Source organism: Phyllopteryx taeniolatus, chromosome 16 (genome assembly GCF_024500385.1).
Source record: "Phyllopteryx taeniolatus isolate TA_2022b chromosome 16, UOR_Ptae_1.2, whole genome shotgun sequence".
Lineage (NCBI taxonomy): Eukaryota > Metazoa > Chordata > Actinopteri > Syngnathiformes > Syngnathidae > Phyllopteryx > Phyllopteryx taeniolatus.
This window is the reverse complement of record NC_084517.1, coordinates 20,275,093-20,297,901: the sequence shown is the minus strand read 5'-3', so window position 1 is coordinate 20,297,901 and position 22,809 is coordinate 20,275,093. Positions and strand designations below refer to the sequence as shown.

At 43.5% G+C, this 22,809-nt stretch overlaps 3 protein-coding genes across 5 annotated transcripts; all 3 read right to left on the bottom strand.

Moving 5' to 3' along the window:
* Nucleotides 1-18: 18 nt before the first annotated feature.
* Nucleotides 19-9,058, bottom strand: LOC133466203 (pyrroline-5-carboxylate reductase 1, mitochondrial-like). 3 transcript variants are annotated; one of them, XM_061749682.1, is made up of 7 exons: nt 8,420-9,058; nt 3,598-3,669; nt 3,472-3,524; nt 3,221-3,397; nt 2,866-3,087; nt 1,556-1,719; nt 19-1,042 (listed from the first exon to the last, which is right to left on the bottom strand). In XM_061749682.1, exons 5-7 carry the CDS (start codon nt 3,043-3,045, stop codon nt 871-873), a joined length of 516 nt encoding a protein of 171 aa, XP_061605666.1. In that variant the 5' UTR covers nt 3,046-3,087; nt 3,221-3,397; nt 3,472-3,524; nt 3,598-3,669; nt 8,420-9,058; the 3' UTR covers nt 19-870. The 3 variants fall into 3 exon arrangements, with proteins under 3 accessions (XP_061605666.1, XP_061605665.1, XP_061605664.1); XM_061749681.1 differs by lacking the exon at nt 8,420-9,058 and adding an exon at nt 4,674-4,774 and having other exon boundaries at nt 3,175-3,397; XM_061749680.1 differs by lacking the exon at nt 8,420-9,058 and adding an exon at nt 4,674-4,774.
* On the bottom strand, nt 5,959-8,424 carry LOC133466202 (myeloid-associated differentiation marker-like protein 2). The gene has a single exon (XM_061749679.1). The coding sequence runs from the start codon at nt 8,121-8,123 to the stop codon at nt 7,209-7,211; it is 915 nt and encodes a 304-aa protein (XP_061605663.1). The 5' UTR covers nt 8,124-8,424; the 3' UTR covers nt 5,959-7,208.
* An 861-nt stretch (nt 9,059-9,919) lies between the features above and the next one.
* On the bottom strand, nt 9,920-18,622 carry notum1a (notum, palmitoleoyl-protein carboxylesterase a). The gene is made up of 11 exons (XM_061749678.1): nt 18,064-18,622; nt 15,011-15,063; nt 14,825-14,920; nt 13,417-13,477; nt 13,261-13,319; nt 13,073-13,175; nt 12,804-12,995; nt 12,083-12,180; nt 11,840-11,987; nt 11,701-11,748; nt 9,920-11,622 (listed from the first exon to the last, which is right to left on the bottom strand). The coding sequence occupies exons 1-11, from the start codon at nt 18,510-18,512 to the stop codon at nt 11,319-11,321; spliced, it is 1,611 nt and encodes a 536-aa protein (XP_061605662.1). The 5' UTR covers nt 18,513-18,622; the 3' UTR covers nt 9,920-11,318.
* Nucleotides 18,623-22,809: the final 4,187 nt, after the last annotated feature.

Below are 22,809 nucleotides of genomic sequence, written 5' to 3'. Positions count from 1 at the left end.
TTTTTGTATAACCGAAGACCAAAAGCATTGAATTGGTGTACATTCCCATATAGTATGAAAATACGTGTCCGGGGTATTTTTGGTGCATTGCACACATATATTAGATGGAGAGAAACCCATTTTATGCATAGTGTACTGCCTGTTTTCTCTGGAGCACTTTATATTGTATAAACTGTAGATTTGTGTTTTTTGTCATTCTAAACGTATTGTTACAAATATTTATCCAGTAGCTACGGTCAGCAGACATGGAGAGATCTTCTTCCCATTTGGTGATTGGTAAGTGCATTGATTTAGTACATGAAATTAATTTATAAACTTTTGAGAGATTTCATTTACTTTGCGGGAGAAGCTTCATTATTTGCTTGACAAACTCCGGCAGTTAAAGGGTGCTCTGGAGTGTTGGTATTCTTTTTTTTTATTATTGCTGCTTTTAATTTATTGTATTGAAGAAAGTTTCAGGCTGTTATTTGGAATTCTTGGAACGGTTCATCGCGTGTCCTAAAAACATTATTGTTAAATAGTTGTTGTAGGTGGTTAATTACATGTTGTTCCCATGTGCTAAAATGAAGGGTTATATTATTAATTTCGAAATCTGGATTATGACAGATTGGGGAGAGTATACTGGGAGCTAATTGAGATCCTGTCGATACTGAACTTGGCCACCAAGCCGTTAAGGTGGATGCGATTATTGGATTCTTGAAACATTTATAGCGTTTAAGACTAGTAGAAATAAATGGGAGTCTTGGTAGTTTGATGTTGTTGCAGTCTGTTTGTTCCTATTCTAGCCAAGAATCACACTCCTCACTGTGGTGCAACCATTTGATGAGGTATTGTAATTGGTTAGCTAAATAATAGTGTCTTAGTTCTTGATCAATTATTCTTTGTTTTCCGATTGTTGCAGTTGTTGAAGATGCTGATCCCGTGTGATCGTACGCCCACGGCCTTCACGGTCACCCCTGGCTGCTGCATCACTTTGTCCAGGGTCGTCTTCTTGATGGCAGCCGTGGAGATTCTCTCCTGGCCTGCCAACGATTGAAGTTCCCTTAAAAAAAAAAAAAGTCATAGACATATGGCTGCTAACTATCGAGCGTAATAACAGCGCTAAACACTTATGCTCAACTACAATGAAGAATATGGAAGCTAGCAACTAGTGTGAGAAGCTTATGTAGCATTCTTCAGTTTTACTCAGTGCTCCTCCTTGTCAAACAACACAAACAAGTGGACATCACAGTTCTAAATCAAAGACCTTTGTTCACAAAAATCTGGCTGAGAATCCGGCCAAGCTAACGGGAATAGTGAGGGGGAAAAAAACAGAAGTAGAAACCCACCAATCTAAAACTGCGCTAAACATGGCTGAACAGAAGCAATACTTCTGCTCAACTACCATGACACTGAAACAATAGGGAAGCTAGTGCCTAGTGTGACACACTAACTTAGCAAATCAAAGTCCTTGGTTCACAAAAAGCTAACCGAGAGAGTGACTAAGCCAACGTCGAACGTCACAATCAGATGGACATCCTGCATTGACAACGTACAGTCATTTTGTCGCGGTTACCTTGTCCAAACGCAAGAGGCCTCGACGGCGTTGATGAGGAGGCTGCGGAAGCCGGCGCGCTCCATGACGTGGAGGGCATGGATGATGGTGCCCACCGGCCAGCAAACGTTGTCCTTGAGCTGCCCGGGGTGTTGCTCCGAGTCTAATACCATCCGAGCGCCGTCCTTTCAAGAACAAGAAGATTAAGATGTTATCGGCCAAGCGCTAATTGTGTCATTGATGACCGCTTACTCTTCTCTGCTGGATTCCGGGACAGTGTCCGGACAAAGAAGTATCTATTCAAGGAAAGATGTCTATTCGTTCAAGTGGAAGATGACAAAGTGAGACACGGTGTCACTGTGTATAGCTAACGTAAACATGTCTGCCCATAAGTCACATTATGAAGGGATAGAGTAAATGCAGTAATTGTTTCCCGTTCACAGATGCATTCGTATCTCAGATGTAAAGCCATTAATTTTGCTGTCTGCTATTGTGTGAATGCAAAATCACTGCCTCATCCTGGGAGTTCAGCTCACAGATCCCTCTGGTGTATTGCAACAACATAATGAGGCTCTCACCAGTGAAATTAACTGTAAAGACAGCTTGAGTCACAAAGACAGACTTTGTAAAAGAACCCCAAAACGTACTACAATGACGCATTTGCGTTTGTTTTGAAGAAAAGGGCATATTAAAGCTATAATCCGCGATTTCTGGCGCCCACGAATCGTCATTTCCGCTACGTCATTTTAGCGCACCACCAAGTGATCCAGCGTGGGAATGTATAGGATAGTCACTGAATATTAAAAAATAAATGTTGAAAAATAGAGCAAGATGTGTCACAAGCTGACACTGCTTAATCAGCATTCTGTCATCTACTCTTGTAGTGGCTTGGGTGAAAATGACTTCTTTTAACAAAAAATTGTTGTGGATTATAGCTTTAAGCAATAGGTGAAAAATCCTCTATATCCCAAAATGTCATGAGCATCTTCAGAAAACATGTTGCTAATCATGAAACTTGATTTGGGACACACAACGGTACGGACATTTTGAAATTAAAAGTTTGAAAAATATTACTTTCAAATATTTTGTTTTCATTAGAAACAATTATTACCATTTGAATGACAACATGCTAGTAATTCAAATACTGTTTTCAAATGGAAATTCAGTGGGGTATGTCTTTACCATTATTGATCAAATTACATGAAAATGACCCATCACATAATGCGAACATCTGTCAGCCCATTCACACACACACACACACACACACACACACACACACACACACACACACAATGTAAACATCAGTCTTCAGCACGAGTAAAGTGACTCACGTAAGCAGGTCCGCTTCCACTCAGGCCTGTAACGGCATCAATGAGGTCCTCCTCCACCTCAGTGCAGTATGCCACGCTGGCTATCAGCTGCTCCAGTAGCTTTCCGTCCTCCACGTCGGCATGGGTGCCCGTGACGTACACAGTAGCCCCTTCACGCACAACCACGGGAGTGTTGGTCATGCAACGTATTACCTTGGGGGCAGCGCGATACTGGAGCAGCTTCTACAAAGGCAGAGACTGGTTACGATTCCATTATGTGTTGTGCAATTGGCTGTCACCCTAAGTCAGCCGAGATAGGCTGCAGCTCACCCGTGACCCTAATGAGGACAAGCGCGATAGAAAATGGATGGCTCGCCTTGTCTATTGGAGCTGACGGTGACACCTGCAGCACAGGACACGATAAGATGGCGCTCTTCGATGTTCGGTCCAATCTCGTCCAGCACAAAGGGAATGGTGTGGGGCTTAACAGCTAGGAAGAGGACGTCACTCTTGTTCACTGTCTCTTTGTTGCTCGTCGTGAAACCCTTAATTTCTGGACATACAGTATATTGTCATTGGCTCACAAGCCGCACACACACAAAAAAGGCATCTTTTTCAAACTTGTACCTTGAGATCTGTGTCTGGGGAGCTGGCTGTGATTCTTTGAGCTGCAATTACATCTGGGCATGTACACAGATCAGTTCACGGTGCGATCAACAACACGAATGAGTTAGGGTCGGAAGCCACACATACCCGCCGCCGTGAAGCCTCGCACCAGTGCGTGAGCCACCTGGCCCGCTCCTATGAAGCCCACGCTCATCCTACCTGCCAATGGACACCATTTGAAATTAGCAAGTCGACTTGAGATGTGAATAATTTGGCCAACGATTGTAAATGAACCACTACAGTGGACCCGTATTGGGAGTGGTGGAAGTTAAAGGCTAATCACCTGACTCGCTGCTCAACGTAAAGCACCGAGTGCCAAACTAACCATAAAGAGTCGTTTGCAATACATGTGTTTAAAATGGCAAATAGATAAGTAGTAATCAGCCATTTTTACAGGTTACGAAGCAATGACGTATACTGTACAACGGCATCCTGGCACTGCATTTTTCGAAAGATCAAAATTAAATCTATTATTAGATTATATTCACCAACACTTGCTATCCAATACGGTATTAATGTATGCTTATTTTATCCACTGCAGCTAAACTGAATGAATGCAGACCGACCGCGTGCATTGTAAGGTTCCACTTGACGTGTCTCGGCCAACCGCATCGTTGAATTCTGAGCAGCTTTACAGGTGGAGTGAGCAGGTGTGTTCGAGGTGGGCAAGTGGTGTTCAAATTGAGGGAAATGTTGTTGTTTTTTTGTTTTTTTTAAATTGTACTAAATGTCACGTCCTTGTCAGTATAATATTCTAATGCCTCTCCAAAAAACAATTGGCTCAATTATGGTTTATAAAAGTAAACTTACAAGAACATAGATGTAAATATGATTGTATATTACAAATATAATGGAAAGTATATGATATTTATATATTAAAGGCAAGAAATAGTCATACACAAAATATTAAAAAGTATTTAAAAAATAAAAAAGTATGTTAAATAATATATTTATATTCCAAGTAGGCCATAAACTACATAAGTATCATATAAATTATAGATCTCTTATCAGTTATAAGTATACATAATAATACTTAATACTGTACTGGTTAGCTTTTTTTCTAAATAATAACAATGTTATCTAAGCTAATCTTTCTTAAACATGTCTGTAGCAGCCATATAACCGAATACCGAAAGACACTCATAAAAGAGACAGAAACTTACCGATATAAAGACGAAATGTTTCACGAAGTACTAGTTTCAACGTCGTTCTCGCCTTGTGAAAAGTACCCGAGGGCGAAACTTTTGACGGACGGGTACGAGAGCCAATGCCCGCGCGCGCTTCTTTAACGTAAACATAAACGACCAACGACGTCGTCGCAAATGACAAATTGAGGGCGGGCTATTTTGAAGGCACAACCGATTGCATCAGTTTGTGCAAATGTGCAAGTTTGTGTAAAAGGCAGCTGTATTGTGGGAATTCTGCTTTACAAAGCAAATATGAAAGTTAATAAATAGTAATAATTTTAAATTAAGTAATAATTATGAGCCTATATTGAATTCGTTATAGGCACGTCAGAATGGGCTAACAAATTGGGCGATAATTAGTGTTAGCAAAGTTCAGTGTCGCTAACTATCCTCTTAATAAGTGCTCATTGTTGTATTTTAATGGAAAGAAACTATTCAAAATGTCCAGAAAGTATCCAAATTTGGCATTTTTGCCGTTTATGCTTTTGAATCACCCCTGACATGATCTGAACACGCCCAGATAGGCGTTTAGTTTTTCAATTGTTTTGGGTCTGACCATTGACCTTTTCACCTGACCTCACATACTTCCAGGTGGCAAAAACTGTGATGGCACGATTAGTAAACAAATCATTCCGTCATTTGACCAAGGCGGAGTGATTGAGAAAACACTTTAACTGGCTTGAATTATTATTTTAGCCTTCGTCCCTGCCGCCATAGTTTAAATGTGTGAAGTGTCAGTTGGTAAAGATGTTACATGAGGTCAGCTGCTTGAAAGGACGACGGAATGCCGGCTGTAATTTACATTTCAACAGGAAAGTTGATTCAAAAATAGACGTGGTGGAAATTTAGACATAGTTAACATGATCACTGAGTGACTAGCCAATTAATTGACTTTTCTGTTGGTTGGATTAATGGCACACATGTAAGTAGCATGCTTTAAGGCTGACCTTAGCAAGCAGGCTAGCCATTATGTGTGACTAAATTACTCAAAGACACTTCAACAAAACATTTTATACATGCCTGAGAGACATTTTTTTCCACAAACCCGATTATGGAGGTTTAGTTCCCAGTCTGTCCCTTCTTAAGTGGCTTCCTGATGTTATGTTAATAACTATAGAACCCAAAGTAGAATTTATTGCAACATAATACAGGGTCTGGCTTGTTAGTACAATATGAGAAATATAAATTGCACCAACGTATTAGTTTAAATAATATAAATACACTTATTATACACTAACCAAACAATGAGTGATTCCAGAAATACTTAGAGAACCATCTTTATTTAAAACACCTTTCCATGTTTTGTATGGCCTCTTCAAAAAATGAGTAGTTTTACTTTTTATTTTGGTTGTGTTTACTTTTACAGCAGGTAACTTCCTTTCACACACAGCAGAGTTCATATAGGTTTTAAGACAGACTTCTTCAAAATCAGATAAATTTAGGCTGTTTATCAATGTTGGCGACCTGCCCTCTAAAAAGTGTGAAAATCTACTTTAGTAATTTATTGGTATTTAAAATGGTCCAACAGAGAAGGAAATTGTTATATAAATATGGTTATATAAGTAAACAAATTAATACTGGAGACAAACTATTGCATTCAAAAATACATAACATTCAGTGGATAATAGAAAAATTATGCTAATATGAACATTTGGCAGGAGGACAACAGAAAAATAACCGGGGAGCTAAAAGTCAAAGGCTATGCTCAGTGCAAACTGTCAATTCAATATATGTGTATCAGTATGAGATATGCGCTCAACAGTTAGATACATAGTGCATAGATCAATTTGTTTAGGATATGGCATAATACTGATATTGTAATCATTACCAAGAAAAAAATAAGTGGGGTACACACGTACTGATTTTTAATATTAACCAATTTTTACAATGGTAGAGACCCCAAGTGCCCACCTGGTGTGTGCTTACCGCTCCTATAGTGTGTGGTGTACACAAGATGGCCAACACCAAGTTAAAGTAGAAAAAAGCTAGGCTAACTGTGACGTGTGAGACATTTTACAAACACTCAACATAACCAGTTGCTCCTCCATTTGAGTACAGCATTCTGTTTCATGTCACAGTCGGAGAGTCTTTGCCTCAGCCCAACTCCGTGTTGACCACACACGAGGATTTGCCACCCTAAATATTAAACAGGTTTATCATTGACAATGATCAGCCCTCACTGTTTTCTGAGCATATTGGGGAGGAAAAATCACTCTTAACACACCCCACACCACTGGATAATAACTCAGGATCATTTTTCAGAGACATCTGAGAATCTGGCCTTTGCTAGCGAGGGCGGAAAATTTTTCAAATTAGGTCCAATTGTCAGTATGTATTTGCCCGGCTTTAGTCACGTCCCTGTTTTTGGTGCTGGGTATAGTCAGCCGATGACTCAGTCTTGTAAATCTCTTGCAGTTTTAGCTGAAGTTCTCGAGGTTGATGTAATGCTTAGTTCTGCGGAGCCCAGTCTTTATTCAAAGAATGATCCTAGCAAAGGTCTAACATGGAAATTCAGACGGCAGCGTTTGTGACAAAGCGAATCCTCTGTGAGTAGATCAGGTCAACAAAGTAAAGAATCAGGTTGACGTTGGTGAACACGGCCACCACCAGCTTGCTTTCCCACGGGCATTCTCCACGTGGACAGTTCTCCGGGCGAGTCGTCGAGCTGTACTTCTTGTCAAAGCTGAAGATGGGCCACACCAGTGCGGTGCTGAGGTAGAGGATCACAGACATAAAGGTGTAGATGACCACGAACCGGTCAAAAGGGAAGCCCAGGGAAGATGTCCTCCCAGATATTGTCAGTATGACCACCAGCACAGTGATAGTGAAGCAAAGGCTGTACACTACCACGCAGTACTCAGTGGCTATGTAGTTGTCATACTCGCTGTAATTATCAAGAGCTCCAAAAATAATGCAGGCCACAAATCCCTGGACCACCTTGAGTAGACCAGACACGGTTGCCATGTACCCAACCACAGCGCCCGGTTTGGCCCGAGTTATGAACACTTCGGTGGCGTAAGGGAAGACGCAGACACTGGAGATCACAGTCACAGCGATGCGGTAGGCTTGCTCATCGCAGCCCTCGTTGGGGCAGTCCATTTCCAGGAAGTAGACGGGGTACACCACGGAGGCGGTGATGTACATGAGTGTCGCCAGCATGGCGAAAGCCACCGTTAGGTTGTCCCACGAGATGGGTATGCAGACGTGGAGTCGTGTTATGTCCAGGCTGAACACCACCAGCGTCACAGCAAAGCAGAAGCACCACGTGAACATGCAGAAGTACCCATAGGTGGCGCTGTAGCCTGCACTGTGCGACACTAAGGCGATGATGGTGGAGCCGAAGAGCAGCTGGCACATTCGGGCTGCACCTAAAGGTGACAACACGGCTTCTTTGTTGAGGTAGTGTCCACCGCGAGCATCCATCATGTATAAGTGTTAACCACTCGTAACAACTGTTGAAATTCTTATCGAAACAGTCTCAGCCCCTTTCTTGGTTGCTTTTTAAAGGGAGTCCTTAATTACAAGGGTCTGTACTTCGTTTCCTCCAGAGCTGGCATTACAGCTTCTCTCTTATAAACCCTTTACAGTAGATTCTACTACTTAAAGCAAGCAGAGTAAGTCATGACAATAAGTTACTCTCGATTAGTATTAGTCTTTTCTGTACATGACTGTAAGCAATAAAATAGACGTATCAGTCCTGTTACAAAAAAGCAGTCAAATACCGTTGAGAATCGTGGCAGCCTGTCAATGAAATCTTTCTTTGCTTGCGCTCTTAAAAAGTTCTCCAGTGTATTACAAGGTCGGTCCTGTTCCATAAGCCTTCCTCAGGTCATATCCAGGGATCGTTCATCCAACAATAGCCCTCAGTGGCCAACAGGTGCGCTTGTTTGTGCTCCTGTCAGTCAAGTTCTTTGGCGTCTTCATTGTAGCCCTCCATCGAAAAACTGTCAAAATTTGGTCGTCCTCCCTTGTCCCCGTGTTTCTTGTGTCTGACCGGGTGTCGTGGTGGATTGTTCGAGACGGCTGTTTAAATGAAAGTTTGCCATGTACAGGGTTACAGGCCCCTGGCTAACGCTATAAATAGGGTCTCTATATTCCACAGCAGTGTGGGAGGCTACATGTGGTGGGCAGTAGAGGAGTCGTCTTTCTTGGGAGGCTGAGTCAGAGCTCCTGCCATAAGAAACCGGCATTTATACACCGTGTAATGACAGGGCGGAATGCTGACACGCCCATTAGAGACAGCAATTATACACTATCCAACAGGAAAATTATACAGAAGCAATGGTAGATTTGAGCTAGGAAGTGAACATGAATTAGTAGTTACCGAAAATACTTACCGTACTGATACTTGTATGCTCGGATGTTGAATAGACAGTGTACCTGGGATTCCTGATGATGATATTTTGGCCTAGCTACGGCTTTTGTAAATATGTGCGGATGAGAAACTTGGAGATGTGCGTACTGTATTTCCCTGCATAGAAAATATGGATAGAAATGTGTTAATAAAACAAAGCTCCAAACGTGCACTTAAGAGAATACATTTCATTTATTAACGTACCTCTCTCTAGTTCTGAGAAAACCCTTTATATTTTGGAATTAACTTAAATGTGTTTTGCTAGCATGCTAACTGCTAACACACAGCACCAGCACTATAGCACTAACAGCTTGTTAGCTAGTGTGCTACCTGATAGCCATTCTTTAAAAAAAAAAAAAACACACCAACGGCTTCACACTTGGGCTACAAGTACACTTGAGTTAACAGCTCATTAGCAACTGTGCTAGCCCGCAGAAACTAATATATGAGCCGCAAAACATTCAGGCTAATAATCTAACAGCTCAAAAATTGGGAACTCGAGAGTAGCTTATTCAATTAGGACCTTAGAACATGGGCCAAATCCCTAAAAAAAATTGAACCTTCAAACCAAAATGACTCACCAACTGCATTTAGAGTGGCGGTCCTTTGGTGATTTTTGTACGCCCGGTCTTGATGTAGATGCATGCTGGATTTCATGTCAATCAGATGCACCTACCTACCTTGTCATTTACTTATTTTAAGTTTGTCAGACCTGGAAAAAAAAATGCTATAATGCATGTAATAAATTGGAAGGTGATTGTGATCATCAAAAAAATAACGAAGAGAACATTTTTTTTTCCCTTTGTACGTATGTAATGTGTCTTTTCTTTCAGGTCTGATACAAAGACATGCAGTCAACACAAAGAGGGAAAAAACACATCCATGTATTTACAATTTTTCAAAGAATCACTTCTCTGCGAAAAAAATAGCACTTATAAATATGATTTACATAACAAAATAAATATGTAAATAACCGATGTAGTTCGAGTTTCTCCTGTTAAAAATATGTTACAGAATAAAATTACAATTAGTAATACAGTTCCTTCTGTGGTTGGTGTGAGGAAAGAGGTCCTTAGAAAGACACCAGTCCATACAGCATTGCCATTAGATTAAAAGGTGATCTCTAATATGAAATATAAGCATGGAGTTGACATTGAAAGAACCTATACAAATACTCTACATATACAATAGACAATATTTGTCCCCTTTTAGATGCTCATTGCATTGATCTGAGGATTGGGAACACTAGCGCGGAGCCTAATTTACAGTATGTTCTTTGGATCTTGAATGATCCACTTGCAAGAGGTCCACTTTAGATTCAATGGCACTATGGTGTGTGTGTGTGTGTGTATGTGGCTCAACATAATGACTGTAAAACGCCTCCGGGTCCACTAACTAGCAGAGCTTCGATTTCAATTCAATCTATGAGGAAGGCTGCTGATCAGTAACTGGATTACAAGTTTGAGTAGTTGTCTTTACAGCATGTGGCCCCCATCATTTGTGAGCAGTAGTGAGTCGTTCGGGAGGGACTATGGGACAAGTATACTGTATTTCCTCAACTAGTGGCCATCCCTGTAATTGACACCTCACCCCACTTAGATGGCATTATCCACCTCAAATAAAGTCCAATAGACGCCAGTGAAGATTCCCAGTTCATAAATGCTTTAAACTCAACTAATGCAGGAGTTCACCAAAATAGCAGCACTGAAGCACAGAGAACATTATCACATTTAAATGAGTTCCCCGCGCAGTATTAATGATTATCTTCCGTTATCTGGAGACATTGATTAGCAGTTGACTCCAGGAAAGTCTTGACATGTGGTTGCTCCACAATATTATGTGCGTCCATCTGGGGAGCTACTCGACTTATTACCTCCTGCCTTGGTTATTTGCCTTTCGCTGCATTTCTCGATAATAGTCCTTTTGTTTTTAAGCGCAATATACAAATAATATGGTTTCATATTATTCCAAAAATGTATTTGTACAAATAAATGCATAATAGCGTTTGAGTAAATAAACTTCCCCCGCCACTATATGCGGAAATACGGTGAGCGTTTTGTTGTTGTTTTTTTTGGTTTGTTTTTTGTTTTGAGGTGCAACATTAAGCAGGGTGTCACAAGGGGGGAGAGTAAGGTAGAGAGATTGGTTGGAGGTATCAGGTATTGACACTGGCCAGAGAGACCAGCCACAACCCTACTTGGGCTTTAGCTTGAAGATACTGTTAAGTGTGTTTTTTTTTTTTGGTTTGTTTGTTTGTACGAGTCCCCTTAGCTGCCACTGCTAAGCATGCCCAGTAGCTTGCTGGGGTCCATTCCCTGCTGCTGGGCCATCTTCTGCACGTCGAAGCCCATGTGCATGAGGAACTGGATGACGTTCATCTCTTGGCCCGTAAACTGGTCTCGGATGGTGGGGCAGGTGGGGTTGCAGTGCGGCCACGGGCAGCTGTCGATCAAATGCACGGGGCAGCCTTTGGGCGGGGCTTTGTTGTTCCTGTTGTCGTGGAGACTGCGGTCCCAGCAGTGCAGTGCCCGGGGCAAGGAAGTACCTTTGACCTGCACGTCCGTCCAGTAGCTGTAAGACGACACAAGAGGGCGCTGTTAACTCAAAAGTATGCCCACCAAATGATAGACAGCGGCGCTTCAAACTCACTTTCTTGTGATGACTTCATGAGAGAGGCATGCTGGGGCGAACATAGCCCTAAAATGGACGACATTTTCAGTCAGGCGCCGTGTTAAAAATCCAACAACTTTGTTCTCCTTTCCCCCCTAAATACATGAGGTTAACTTACGGTACATCTTTTAGGGTGTTCCTTAGCTCAATGCCCAGATTTTGGATGTAACGCCACTGGCCTTCCTGCACTGGCTGGCCTGTCAACTGAATATTGTCCACTGTCAACTGGGCCTCGTCGAACAGCCACTGGACCACAAAGACTGGGCCTACGAGTCGGTATAATAGGGGCAGATTTAAACCAAACGGATCATGTATGCTTCTGTCGATAACAGAATGCGGTTTCTGTGGTGCCAAAGCATACTTTTTATGGAGGGGAAGACTCGGTAGCCAAAGAAACAATTCCACTCCTCTCCTTCATGGGCTTGTTTGCATTTCTCTGGTACCACTCCTCCCCAGTACCTGTTTGATAAGGTCAAATAAAATGATCAGTGCCATTTTACGGGGGCCAAGTGGGGCAGTGCCCCACTTGACCCAGCAGGTGGCGTACTAGCATAAGAAAAAAAGCTGGTGACTAGTTTACACCCTGAATAGGGACAGTATAGCTACCAGGTCCTTCAGTATTTTCTGCTAAGTTATGCAGTTGTCAAGGAAGCTACATATTGATGTTGACAAGTTTTTTTTGAACTACATTGATCATGTCAATCTTGCTTTGGGGTGTCAATGATTGTCCCTTTGGAAGCCTGGATCCTAATGTGTCCCGTGACCAGGAAACAGCCTTTTCCCTCACTTTTGTTTAGCCCCTGGCTATGGAGCACATGCGTCAAGCCGCAGAAGCAAGCGCTTGCAATCTCACCAGTGATTGGCAAATTAGTATCCGGGTGGCTTCCTGCTCGGTTCACAATAGCTGGAGAACGGATGAAGGTCAAAACATGAGCACTTCAAGTGCAACTACACGTATATTGTGAGGGATACTGTTACGTTCCAGAAAATGAGCACTGCTGCGTGTCACTTTGTATCGGATCTAGTTGCTGTAAGATGACAGCCGTGTATAGCCTCTGGATTCTGAGTGCCAAGTTGCCTACTTGATGCCTCTCTTGATGGTCTCGGTGGGGGCACAGCTGACCGCGTCCAAGCAGTCTGTAAAATCATATTGCTTGTTGTCCAGGAACCAACCGGAGTCCGCCAGGCCGCGCACTTGTATGCCAGTGTGTCCCAGACCCTCCAGCAGCTCTGACACACGGTCCACATTCAGCAACACCCCCGTCCCACCAGCACTGCACGCAAATGTGACATAGATTGGCAATTGCAGCACCGATTTGAATGTTTTTTTTTTTTTTACTTGTGAACATACCTGCTCCCAGCCAGCAGCAGAACCTTGGCGTTGTCCAGACCCTTTTTAAGCAAGGCTTTCACAACCTCTTGAATGATCAGCGAGCCCATAAATGCATAGCCATCTGCTCACCACACAGAGGGAACACGTGGAATTTGGAGTTTGCTTCCCTTCCATGCTATGATTTAGACGATCCAGCAATGACTTACTGTGCTCTGTTTTGGCGGTGGCGCCGCTCCAAGCATCACTGGAACAGTACGGGATGTACCTGTTACGAACAATATTCAAGTCATTGGATGTTCAAGTGGAACCCTGTCATTTGAAAGAATTGTACAAAACAAAAAAACAAACACGAGTCAACCTACACCATGTTGGCATTCCACCAGTGAGGGTTTTCCTCCGGCAGCGGAGACAGAATCCCAGTGCCTGTGCAGACAGATCACCGTGTGTATGTGTTCACTGTGATGGGTTAAATGCAGAGAACAAATTTCGTGTGCATGCATGCATGTTCATGACAATAAAAGGTGATTCTTCTTCTTCTTCATGTATCATTAGCCATTCCGGCACTCCCAGACACATCCTCTTCCTCCTCATCATCATTACCACATGGATTATAGTTATTACACCGCAACGAAAGGCGGAAGCATCCATGTTCTTGGAGCAGCGGGCGCCAGGTCGACTTACGCCGCAGACGCAAGCGATTGGCTCACAGTCACGACAGCAGAGCGAGGCCAATGTTTACATCGACAGTGAGCAGGTTTACACAAAACCTATTTGACCTGGACAATGGTCTGGGAGAAGAATGGTCATGCAAAAAAAATAATACTCAAACCATACCCTAACTATACCCAAAGGAAAGTGAAGTTAAAGAGGCAGATCCGCATCATAGCGCTTTCTTCGCCAAATTCTACATAAATAATGCCTGAATCTTAATTCTGGTATAATTCTGGTTATTGCAGTTAGTGCTGTATGTGAAGGCTCTTGTATGCCAATGGGGCTTTCAGGGGATACATAAGATTCATGGTCTGATTCTTTTTTGTGTGCGCAGAGCACAGCTCATGGTTCTCTTGGATCACATTTGTCGTAGCAGCACTTGAGATGGCAACACGGGCCCGACAAATTTATATCTCTGTCTTCAGCATAGATTTAACGCCATTCAACAGACAGTTTAATTTGGGCTGGAGCCGTATTGTTTTGTCGTTCCTTTGGGACATACCATCTGGGAACTAGTGGTGGTAAAAGTGGACTACGCTGCGTGACCAAAGGGATCCAGGTCACTTGGGCTAGTGTTGTTGGCCTGTAACTGGAGTCAATGGCCCGATACGACCGAATCATCTGAATCCACTGTGCTGCTGGTGAGTCTGCCAACTCGAGTCCATGAACTGATAGACTTAAGTCAGCCATGTGTCAGATGGGTCTGCCACCTCAAATCAGTGAACCAATACAAGCGACTCTTCGGAGTCTGCAGTGTTTCCAGCGAGTCTTCTGTGTTTCTGTGAGTTTGCTAACTCGCCTTATGTAGCTACTTGGCAGGAGCCAGCCAGAGGACTTATAGAGGCCGGAGACCTTGGACTTGTGATTCCTGAGTCATTGCGAACATTTGAGTCTTTAACCCGAGGGATTCAGGATCGGACGAGCTCTTGTAGAAACCATTGCGGCCATTGAGATGAGGTGTTGTTCATTTTGTGAGACTTTGAGATCAAGTGGTATTAGTTTGGCAGTGATTCCAGGCCGATGATCTTATACACAGCAGACACGTGAGGTGACGCCGACCTGTTTTTGTTTGAGGCCACTTGGACGAGCTCATCAGCCTCCTCATGGTCTCGTATCGGCTGTCGCAGTTCTCTTTGTTGAAGCAGTACCAGCCGCCTGCACGGAGCGCGCACAAAGAGTCCGTTTAGAGTTATTCAAATGAAAAACATTTGGAAGAGCGATATACTGTACATTCTTTGTACTTACCTTCCAGGAATATCAACCAGCGTCTGCTTCCTCTGGATTCTTTCAGGTAATACCTAAGGGACATCCAAGAATACGCCATTGCGTCATGTACAATCTCCAGTTTACACGATACCTTTTAGTTTTCGACCAGCGTGACAATATATTTTAAACAGACACATTCCAGGGTTGATATGGTGGACTTTCCAATTCTTCGGGGGAGATAACTAACTGCGGTAATACCTTCACCGTTTCTGTTGTCAGGCAGTCGGACTCTTATCCTGAATGTTAGCATCCTGCTGCTTTGTTGATTGCGATCTTCCCAAAAAAGGTGACAACAGGCTGCAGCAATGGCAAAAAGGTAACTGCATTGGAAGATCACTGATGCTGCTTATCTCAAGCTCCCCTATGCTGCTTAGAGTACAAATAGCAGTCCGCGAACTGGGATGTTTCTTTGAGCTCATCATTCTTCGGTAGTGATCTCACGACAACGCCAATGACCAAATCGATTGCTATTTTAGATTGCGTTAATCGCACGATAGCTCACATTGCACATCGCAACAAATTCCAGGGCCAAGCAGACGAATAATCACGGGTGTGTCAATGAGGCAGCGGCAGGCAACTACTCGTGACTAAACTCCAGCGACAGCCAAACACGTTTCAGTGACTGCATACAAATCTCTTTGCTCGGATGCTGAGTCATACTTTGGCTGTGTTTAATGACTTTACACTATTATAGTAAGCCGCAGTCAGTGCTGTTGACTTCCAAGCACTTTATGCCACTAAACAAGTGGAAGATCAAACTTAAGTCGAATCCGACATTCTCACACATACTAAATGATTTTATTTGTCAGCAAATGTGAGCTGATGGATTTAGCATCTTAACGGAGAACCACCACAGTGCTGAATGCAAAAAAAGACCATCTGCCAGTGAACTGTCTCCCTGCACTGTTACTCCCGCTGTGTCTCTAAAGAGCTTAGCATTACCGCACTCCTGGTAAACGAGTAATTACGTAGAATTATTAGTGTTAAATCCACGAGTAGATAACGTAGCATCACCTCTTTTTAGTCACGTCTGCACATCTCTATTCTGGTCCAGTATATATCACAGTGATGATAACGTTGGTGGATCTCCAAACAACAAAAAAGTCCATGATGAGGAGCACAGCTAGCTACAATTTTCTATATATTTGAGCGTTGACAAAAGGGAAGTAAAATTTCCTCGGTTATGATTATGGTGGGGAATGAGAACATCTGACCTGGCCTGCCGTGCAATTCTAAGAAGAAAAAAACACTTTTTTTCAAGCCCAAATAACATTTAACCCAGCAATGCTCATCGTATATAATCATTTTCCTACATTTTGTATGGCACTTAAAATGTTTTATAAAAACCAAGTGGCCCCTGATAGGACAAAAGGTTCCCCACTCATGCTCAAGACAGAACGCAATAACTTTAAAAAGCTTTTTACGTGTGACATCATCATGCATTGAGTTCTGTGGCTTAACCGTTTTTAGCATTGAAATGTACTATTTACTGGATTTACTATTGCCGCATGTATTTCTGTGTAAAAAAGCAGCATGAAATAGACAAGTAGTGAATCTCTGGCATGAGCCTGATTCGATACATATCTCGATACAAAGGTTACGATTCGATTCAAAAAGGGCGGAACGATGCAATGCGGTTCAGTATGGGAGCGATACGATTATTCGATATGATTCGATTTGGTGCGGAAACAATGCGATAGTTAACATTTGCTGATGTTGACGTTAATCATAAAGAACTTTGATTTGACTTGCCTTAACCCAATTGTATAAAATCACATTTGTCTGACCCTTTTTTCAAACATGTAAAAGACTACTTGTTTCTAAGAATGGTTGCTTTATGGCACTGTTAAATAAATAAACAACAAAATATATATCTCAATTTTCAAACATCAAATTAATTATTTCAACAGACCCCAAAAATGTATTTTGTGAAGAAAATAATCTGCATAAACAAGGAGACGAGGGTGGTCCAGCACCGCGAAAACCATGCGAGCGAGAGCGCCACTGCGTAACGTTAAGTTGCATTCAATGTTTACAACTGCCGGGGGAAATGTAGCATCTGTGCACGCTATTTTGCTATCGCTGTGACCACTAACTGCTACTAATGAAAAGCTATTTGATGTTGAAATAGTGACGCTAAGGAGAACCAGTAGTGTCGGTCGTGCCCACCACTTTTGGGTTGTAAGCATAACATTACGTCAACGGCACACCGTGCGAGAGCTCTCGCGCTTGTTTTAAGAGATGAAAACTGTAAAGCCACAGCACAGGCAACCGATCCCGAGACTCGCGATATCTGGTCCACAGGCCTACAACCAAAGTATCTAAGGATTCCTGGCGGATTTTGTATCGATTACGGAGTCTGCTACCGATACAGTCGTATCTCTCGCCTTTGTCCGGTCGCATCGGTTTATCGTTCCCGACACTAGAATTTACACGCGCTAATGATCAAGAACACGGCAGACATTACATCCAGAATTAAGAACAACAGACGTTGCTCAAAAAGGCCTTTGCCAATCAATAAATAAACCTAATGATGAGCAACATACAGGATGTTACAGAATTTATAACAGACGTGGATAAAGAAAAGATCTTTGCCAATTACTAAACTAGCTTGCGACATTTTACAATGCAACCGAATAAAAATTGAAGCGGACCAATTTTGGTATTTAAGGGTCATAAACTTAATGCGAGGCAACACAAAAGGTGTTTCAGAATTTATAATAGCAGACATCAAATGTAAATTTGCCAATCACTCAAATACATTTGACTTTGACAATGTGAATCGATAAAGTGAAACAGGACCCATTTTTGGCCGCAGTCCACAGTTTGGGAAAGGCTTGTTTCTATAGTAGGGTATAAGGCGCCAAACACTGGAAACCTCATGCTTAGTGACATCATTTCTCAGAAAAAATGACATTTTGGGAGCCGCAGTCTGGAAATCGTGTCCTATAAAGGATCGTTTTGCCTGCAGCTTCTGTCGGCGGTTGAGCAGTGACCACACGCGCGTTTTGCAAACTTGAACTTTTACGTACCCGGCGTGGCTCCCGTCGTTGCAGGTGACCGAGGCGTTCTCCAGAAAGTGCAGCCTCATGTCGTGGTCGAGCTTCTGCGCCGAGCACGGGTACAGCGACTGCGCCAGGTTCTTCACCTGCGTCATGAAGTTATCCATGTTCTCCTCCACGGCGGTGAAATCCAGTGGGAAGCTCTCGGTGGCGTCACCCCGGTTGCCGCTCGCCGCCCGGTATGTGGGAGGCGGCGGCGCGCGTCGCGGTTGCGGGTTGCGGCCGCCGCGGAACCTCCGCGCGCCCAGTCCGGCTCCGGACTGCATCACTACCAGGAGGAGCGGAACCAACAGCGGCAGCAACGATGAGGCTGTCATCTTCATCCTCGGATAGTTACCGCGAGTGTCCCCTTTTTTTTTTGGCAATTTGACTTTGAAGTCCTGTTGGATCACAGACGCTCCACTCCACACTGGTGCCATCCTCTTGTATTTTATTCAAACTTTCCCCCCTCGGGTGCGCGTCCAGCCAATCAGCAGCGGCGGGGCAGGACTCGGGGCACGATCAAGCGTGGCAGAACAACACCCACCCACCTACCCACCCACACCACCACAACCCTTCTCTCTCTTTTTTTTTTTTTTTTTTTTTTAAACACATGCTTCTTTTGATCCACGATGTTCTTATTTGATGTGGTGACTTTTATTGGCCTTGAAATGTCCATTTCCCCATTGCAACACCAATTTATTATGACGTGACAATAAACTTCTTGTTTGTCATATGCACATTCACATTACGCTAAAGTAAGATTAATTTTGACGCGGGACACACACACACACACACACACACACACACACCATCTCATGGTTTGTGACTTTTAGCCTAGACAGAAATGACGATTTTCCTGTTGCAACATCGATTTATTTAAGTGACAATAGTAAATGGACGACTTAGTTCGTATCACACAAAAGTAAGATTAGTCATTTAAAGGGCGAGGTAACTATCTTGGATACTTTTTTTTTTTTCTTTCTTTTTTTAATCAGACAAAGTGCCCATTTCCCCATTGCCACATGAATTTATGAAGTGACAATACACACACTGTTTGTCACATCCACGACTGGCAGGCCACGAGTCCGGGATGTACCCTTCCCCTCGTTGTGTGACTTTGCATACTTTTGTTCTTTAAAAAAAGAAAAAAAAAAAAATCCAGACAAAAATGTCCATTTTCCCCTTACAACATGAATTTATGAAGCAACAATTCTCCTCTTGTTGGCCAAATGCAGATTCATAGCAACATAAACGTAAGATTCATTTGCAAATTTAAAGAGGGGGTGAACTGTGATGGTAGTGACTTGGATACTTGTTTGTTTCTTTTTTTGATCCAGACAGGGCCTCCGAAGATCAAAGCAGCCATCACTCTTTCTCCCCCTCCTCCCTCCCACATCAGTCTCTCCCGCTCTGTCTCCCTCCAAACCTCGCCGGGTGACGTATATTCCAAGCTGAGCAGGAAAACGCGGGAATGTGTTGTTGCGCACCTCCAGGCGGGTCCGCTTACCCCAGCGACCTTTCGTTTTGAGGACACTTTTTGACCGGGATGCAAACGTTTGCAAACTGATGGAAATTTGACCCAACATTTTTTTGTATGATTATCCCTGACACACTTTGGGGGGGGCACCTCTTTTTCCAGCCCTGTCCACCCCAGGGGCTTGTTTACAGTCCTAAAGCTAGTTTAGCATTGCTAGCACTGATATTTTGGTGATGATGGATATGGAGATGGGGAAAAATATCAGTCAGAACAGTGGAAGCAGGATTTATTCAAAAGTCCCTTTCAGGCAGAACTTGCCGAAGCAGCTGATGGTCAGTTTTCGGCAATCTACAATGGTCCATAAACATGAATGCCACCCTGGGTGACTGCCCCTGTTTCCTATATGAAAAAGCCCCCCCTGCCTGTAGTTCACCGTGTTTGTTGGCAAGTAAGCCCCAAGTACAGAGAACAGAGAGGTGGGTGCATGATATCACGGTTTCCCCAAATTAGCATATTGGGTGTCTACATGGAGATGCACTGTAGCCATTTGGGGAAGCATCCACTCTGGGAACAGTTTTGAAAATTTGCCGATTTCGGGCTAAAACAAAACGCTGTCTGCTGAAACACGAAAATTTGCAATTCTTGAGAAAATTCTTGACTGTGCACCTAATTGCGTTTGGCCTCTCTGGCTCCTGTAATTCTCTTGTAATTCTCCCCCCCCAGCCCCCCTGCCCGTTTTCTGGTTCTACCGCGGACACAAATGTAACCTTACAAGTCGGCAGGGATTAATCCTGGAATTAGGTCATTTGAAAATGACCCAGCTGTTCTGATTGCAGTGCCTTAGAAGTGCCCCCGTGCCCTCTCCCACCGCCCCCCCCCTGCTGAGCCCCCGGCCCCAACGCCAGGCCTCCTGTGAAAATCAAAGCCACGACTCTTTCATCTCCGATCAGTTGCATGTGCCCCTCGCAGATCCGCAGGTTTTACTGCTTAAGACCGCGCTGGCAGCGGTGATCATGCGACCAATGCCTGTTGCCCCCAACCCCCCACCACCCCCGACGCACCGTAGCCCGCCGGTTCCGCTCGCACACCTCCATCATCCGTCTCGGCACGCCTGTTAGCGTTGATGCGCACATGCTGTTGTCATCGAGGGTCCGTCCAGCGCGGGCCGTCGAGTGCGGCGAGTTGGAACTGTTAGGTCAGGTTACATCAAAGAGATCAGGAGGGATCAGCTTCTTGAAAGGGACAGGCTCTGGCTCAAATCATCAGAAACAGGTGGAGGTCCTCAATTGGAGAACAAAGCGGAGATCACCATCCATAAAGCATGTACGGTTCATGGAGGAGTTTCAATTGAGAGCGCAAACGACGCAAAATAAGAATGGAACAAAATGGCTCGGGGATTCTGGTAATCTGCCATTTTGGTTCATCCCAATGCAAAACCATTTTTCAGTCCAAGATGGAAGATATAATGTCATAAAAAGCAAATATGACACATGGTGAATTTGAGCTTTAAAAGCTTCTTTACAAATGATCAGTTGATAACTTCTGAAGTCCGTCAAGATTTCAACTGTTGATTCTGCATGGATTGCTGACCGCTGAAACTGCAATGAAGAATCCCAATGCAAGACAATTATTCAGTCCGAGATCTAAGATATCATGCCCGTAGGAAGCAAGCAGGTATGATGAGTGCATGATGCATATTGTCCTTGGAAGGTTCTTCAGAAATCATCAGTTCATATCATCGGTCATTCAAAAAAATTGTCTCGGAAGTTTGAACTGACGATTCTTCAGCGCTTCCCGACCTTTATTGAGCCAAAGGACATCTTGCATTAGAAAAATCTCACAGTGCAACACCAAACAAAAATGTCACCAAAAATGATATACACTGAAATAACGATGATGATCCTATCTCAGTTCATTCCCAAATGTAGTTTGCGTCAAATCCGAGCCTCTTTAGTTGAACACTGGCTATTATTCTGTTGTATGAATGGCAACAGGTGCATACACAGGTTCACTGTACCTTCTCCCATCTAGTGGAAGAGCATTTCATTGTTCTGCCTGTCACTATATGTTGCTGATATAAATAGGTGAACAAAGATACATTATTTGCAGTAAATAAATACATTAATCCTTCCCCGCAGCGTATCAATCATATATCTAAATAACAGGACCTGGGCTGAGCCCCGAGTCTAAAAAAAGTGAGTGCAAACCGTGACACGCACGTGAGCCCCTGATGAAAAAACAGACATTTCCGCAGTGTCATCTTTTCTTCCTCTGAATTAGTACATGTCGGTTAGTGTGCGGATCAGTGCATGTCGCGAAAAGAGGAATTTGCAAATGCCAAAGTGGGACTATGCTCGGGTTCACTGTAGTCCAGCGACTGGACTCTGACCGGTGCTTGAAAATGGCAGCTTGTCGCACGGCAAAGCTGCCAACGACGGGATTATGTAAATTTGCCTCACTGTTGCATCACAAGTCGTCCAAATTCAGAACAGCTCAATACCAGACACGTTTTCAGAAATAGGCAGAAAAGATTTACTGAGTTGTCTAATTTTCACATTTGATGGGTAGGGAGGCCCTCTGGAGACGTAACTATTTGTATACAAACAATTAAAAAGTCATTTTCCATAATGTGTCCCCTTTTAGAATACAGAATAAATTAATTTACTACAACAAACGTGAATGGAAAAAGCCCTTTGGCAAGAAAGTATGAGTCCAGCTTGACAATAAAATTAAATGGCTTACGGCATTTTGGGCCCTCACCCACAGTTTTGGAAACGCTGAGCTCGTTTTCTTAATATTGTCCTTTAGGAAGACATTGATCTATTGCTAATGCTCCAGCACTTAAAAGCCATCCGCTCTTGGGAACACTTTGAGCTTCTGTTCGACGTCACCTAGGGGCTGAACTCCGGATGCGGGTCGCCTTAATTTCACGTTGAAGCTGTTGTCAAAAGCCACCCAAAACAAACAAGCACAGAGATTCCCGGCGTTAACGCACCGTAGAACTCCTTTCATGTGCCCTCGCCACATGTCCCTGACATTAGCCAGAGAGTCTCTGGATGACCTTGATCCCGATATTAAATCAAGAGGTGCCATCTAAGATGTGCATGCAAATGGGGAGCACGAGAGAATAAGTGAGGCAGGAGACATCTGTCGAGCAGGCTCTCATTTCGTAAGACGGGGCCATCTATTTGTTGCAGATGATGCACCCCCCCCTCCACCCCCCCCTACCCCGGCTCCTCCGCTTGATAGGAACCAAC

Coding starts and splice junctions, on each gene's coding strand:
- LOC133466203 (XM_061749682.1), bottom strand. CDS start 3,045: ATGACCAACACTCCCGTGGTTGTGCGTGAAGGGGCTACTGTGTACGTC. Junction 1,720..2,865: donor GTGGAAGCGGACCTGCTTAC/GTGAGTCACTTT, acceptor TGTTCTTGAAAG/GACGGCGCTCGGATGGTATT. Junction 1,043..1,555: donor GCCTCTTGCGTTTGGACAAG/GTAACCGCGACA, acceptor TTTTTTTTTAAG/GGAACTTCAATCGTTGGCAG.
- notum1a (XM_061749678.1), bottom strand. CDS start 18,512: ATGGCACCAGTGTGGAGTGGAGCGTCTGTGATCCAACAGGACTTCAAA. Junction 14,921..15,010: donor CTGGTTGATATTCCTGGAAG/GTAAGTACAAAG, acceptor CGCTCCGTGCAG/GCGGCTGGTACTGCTTCAAC. Junction 11,988..12,082: donor AGTCTTCCCCTCCATAAAAA/GTATGCTTTGGC, acceptor ACCGACTCGTAG/GCCCAGTCTTTGTGGTCCAG.
- LOC133466202 (XM_061749679.1), bottom strand. CDS start 8,123: ATGATGGATGCTCGCGGTGGACACTACCTCAACAAAGAAGCCGTGTTG.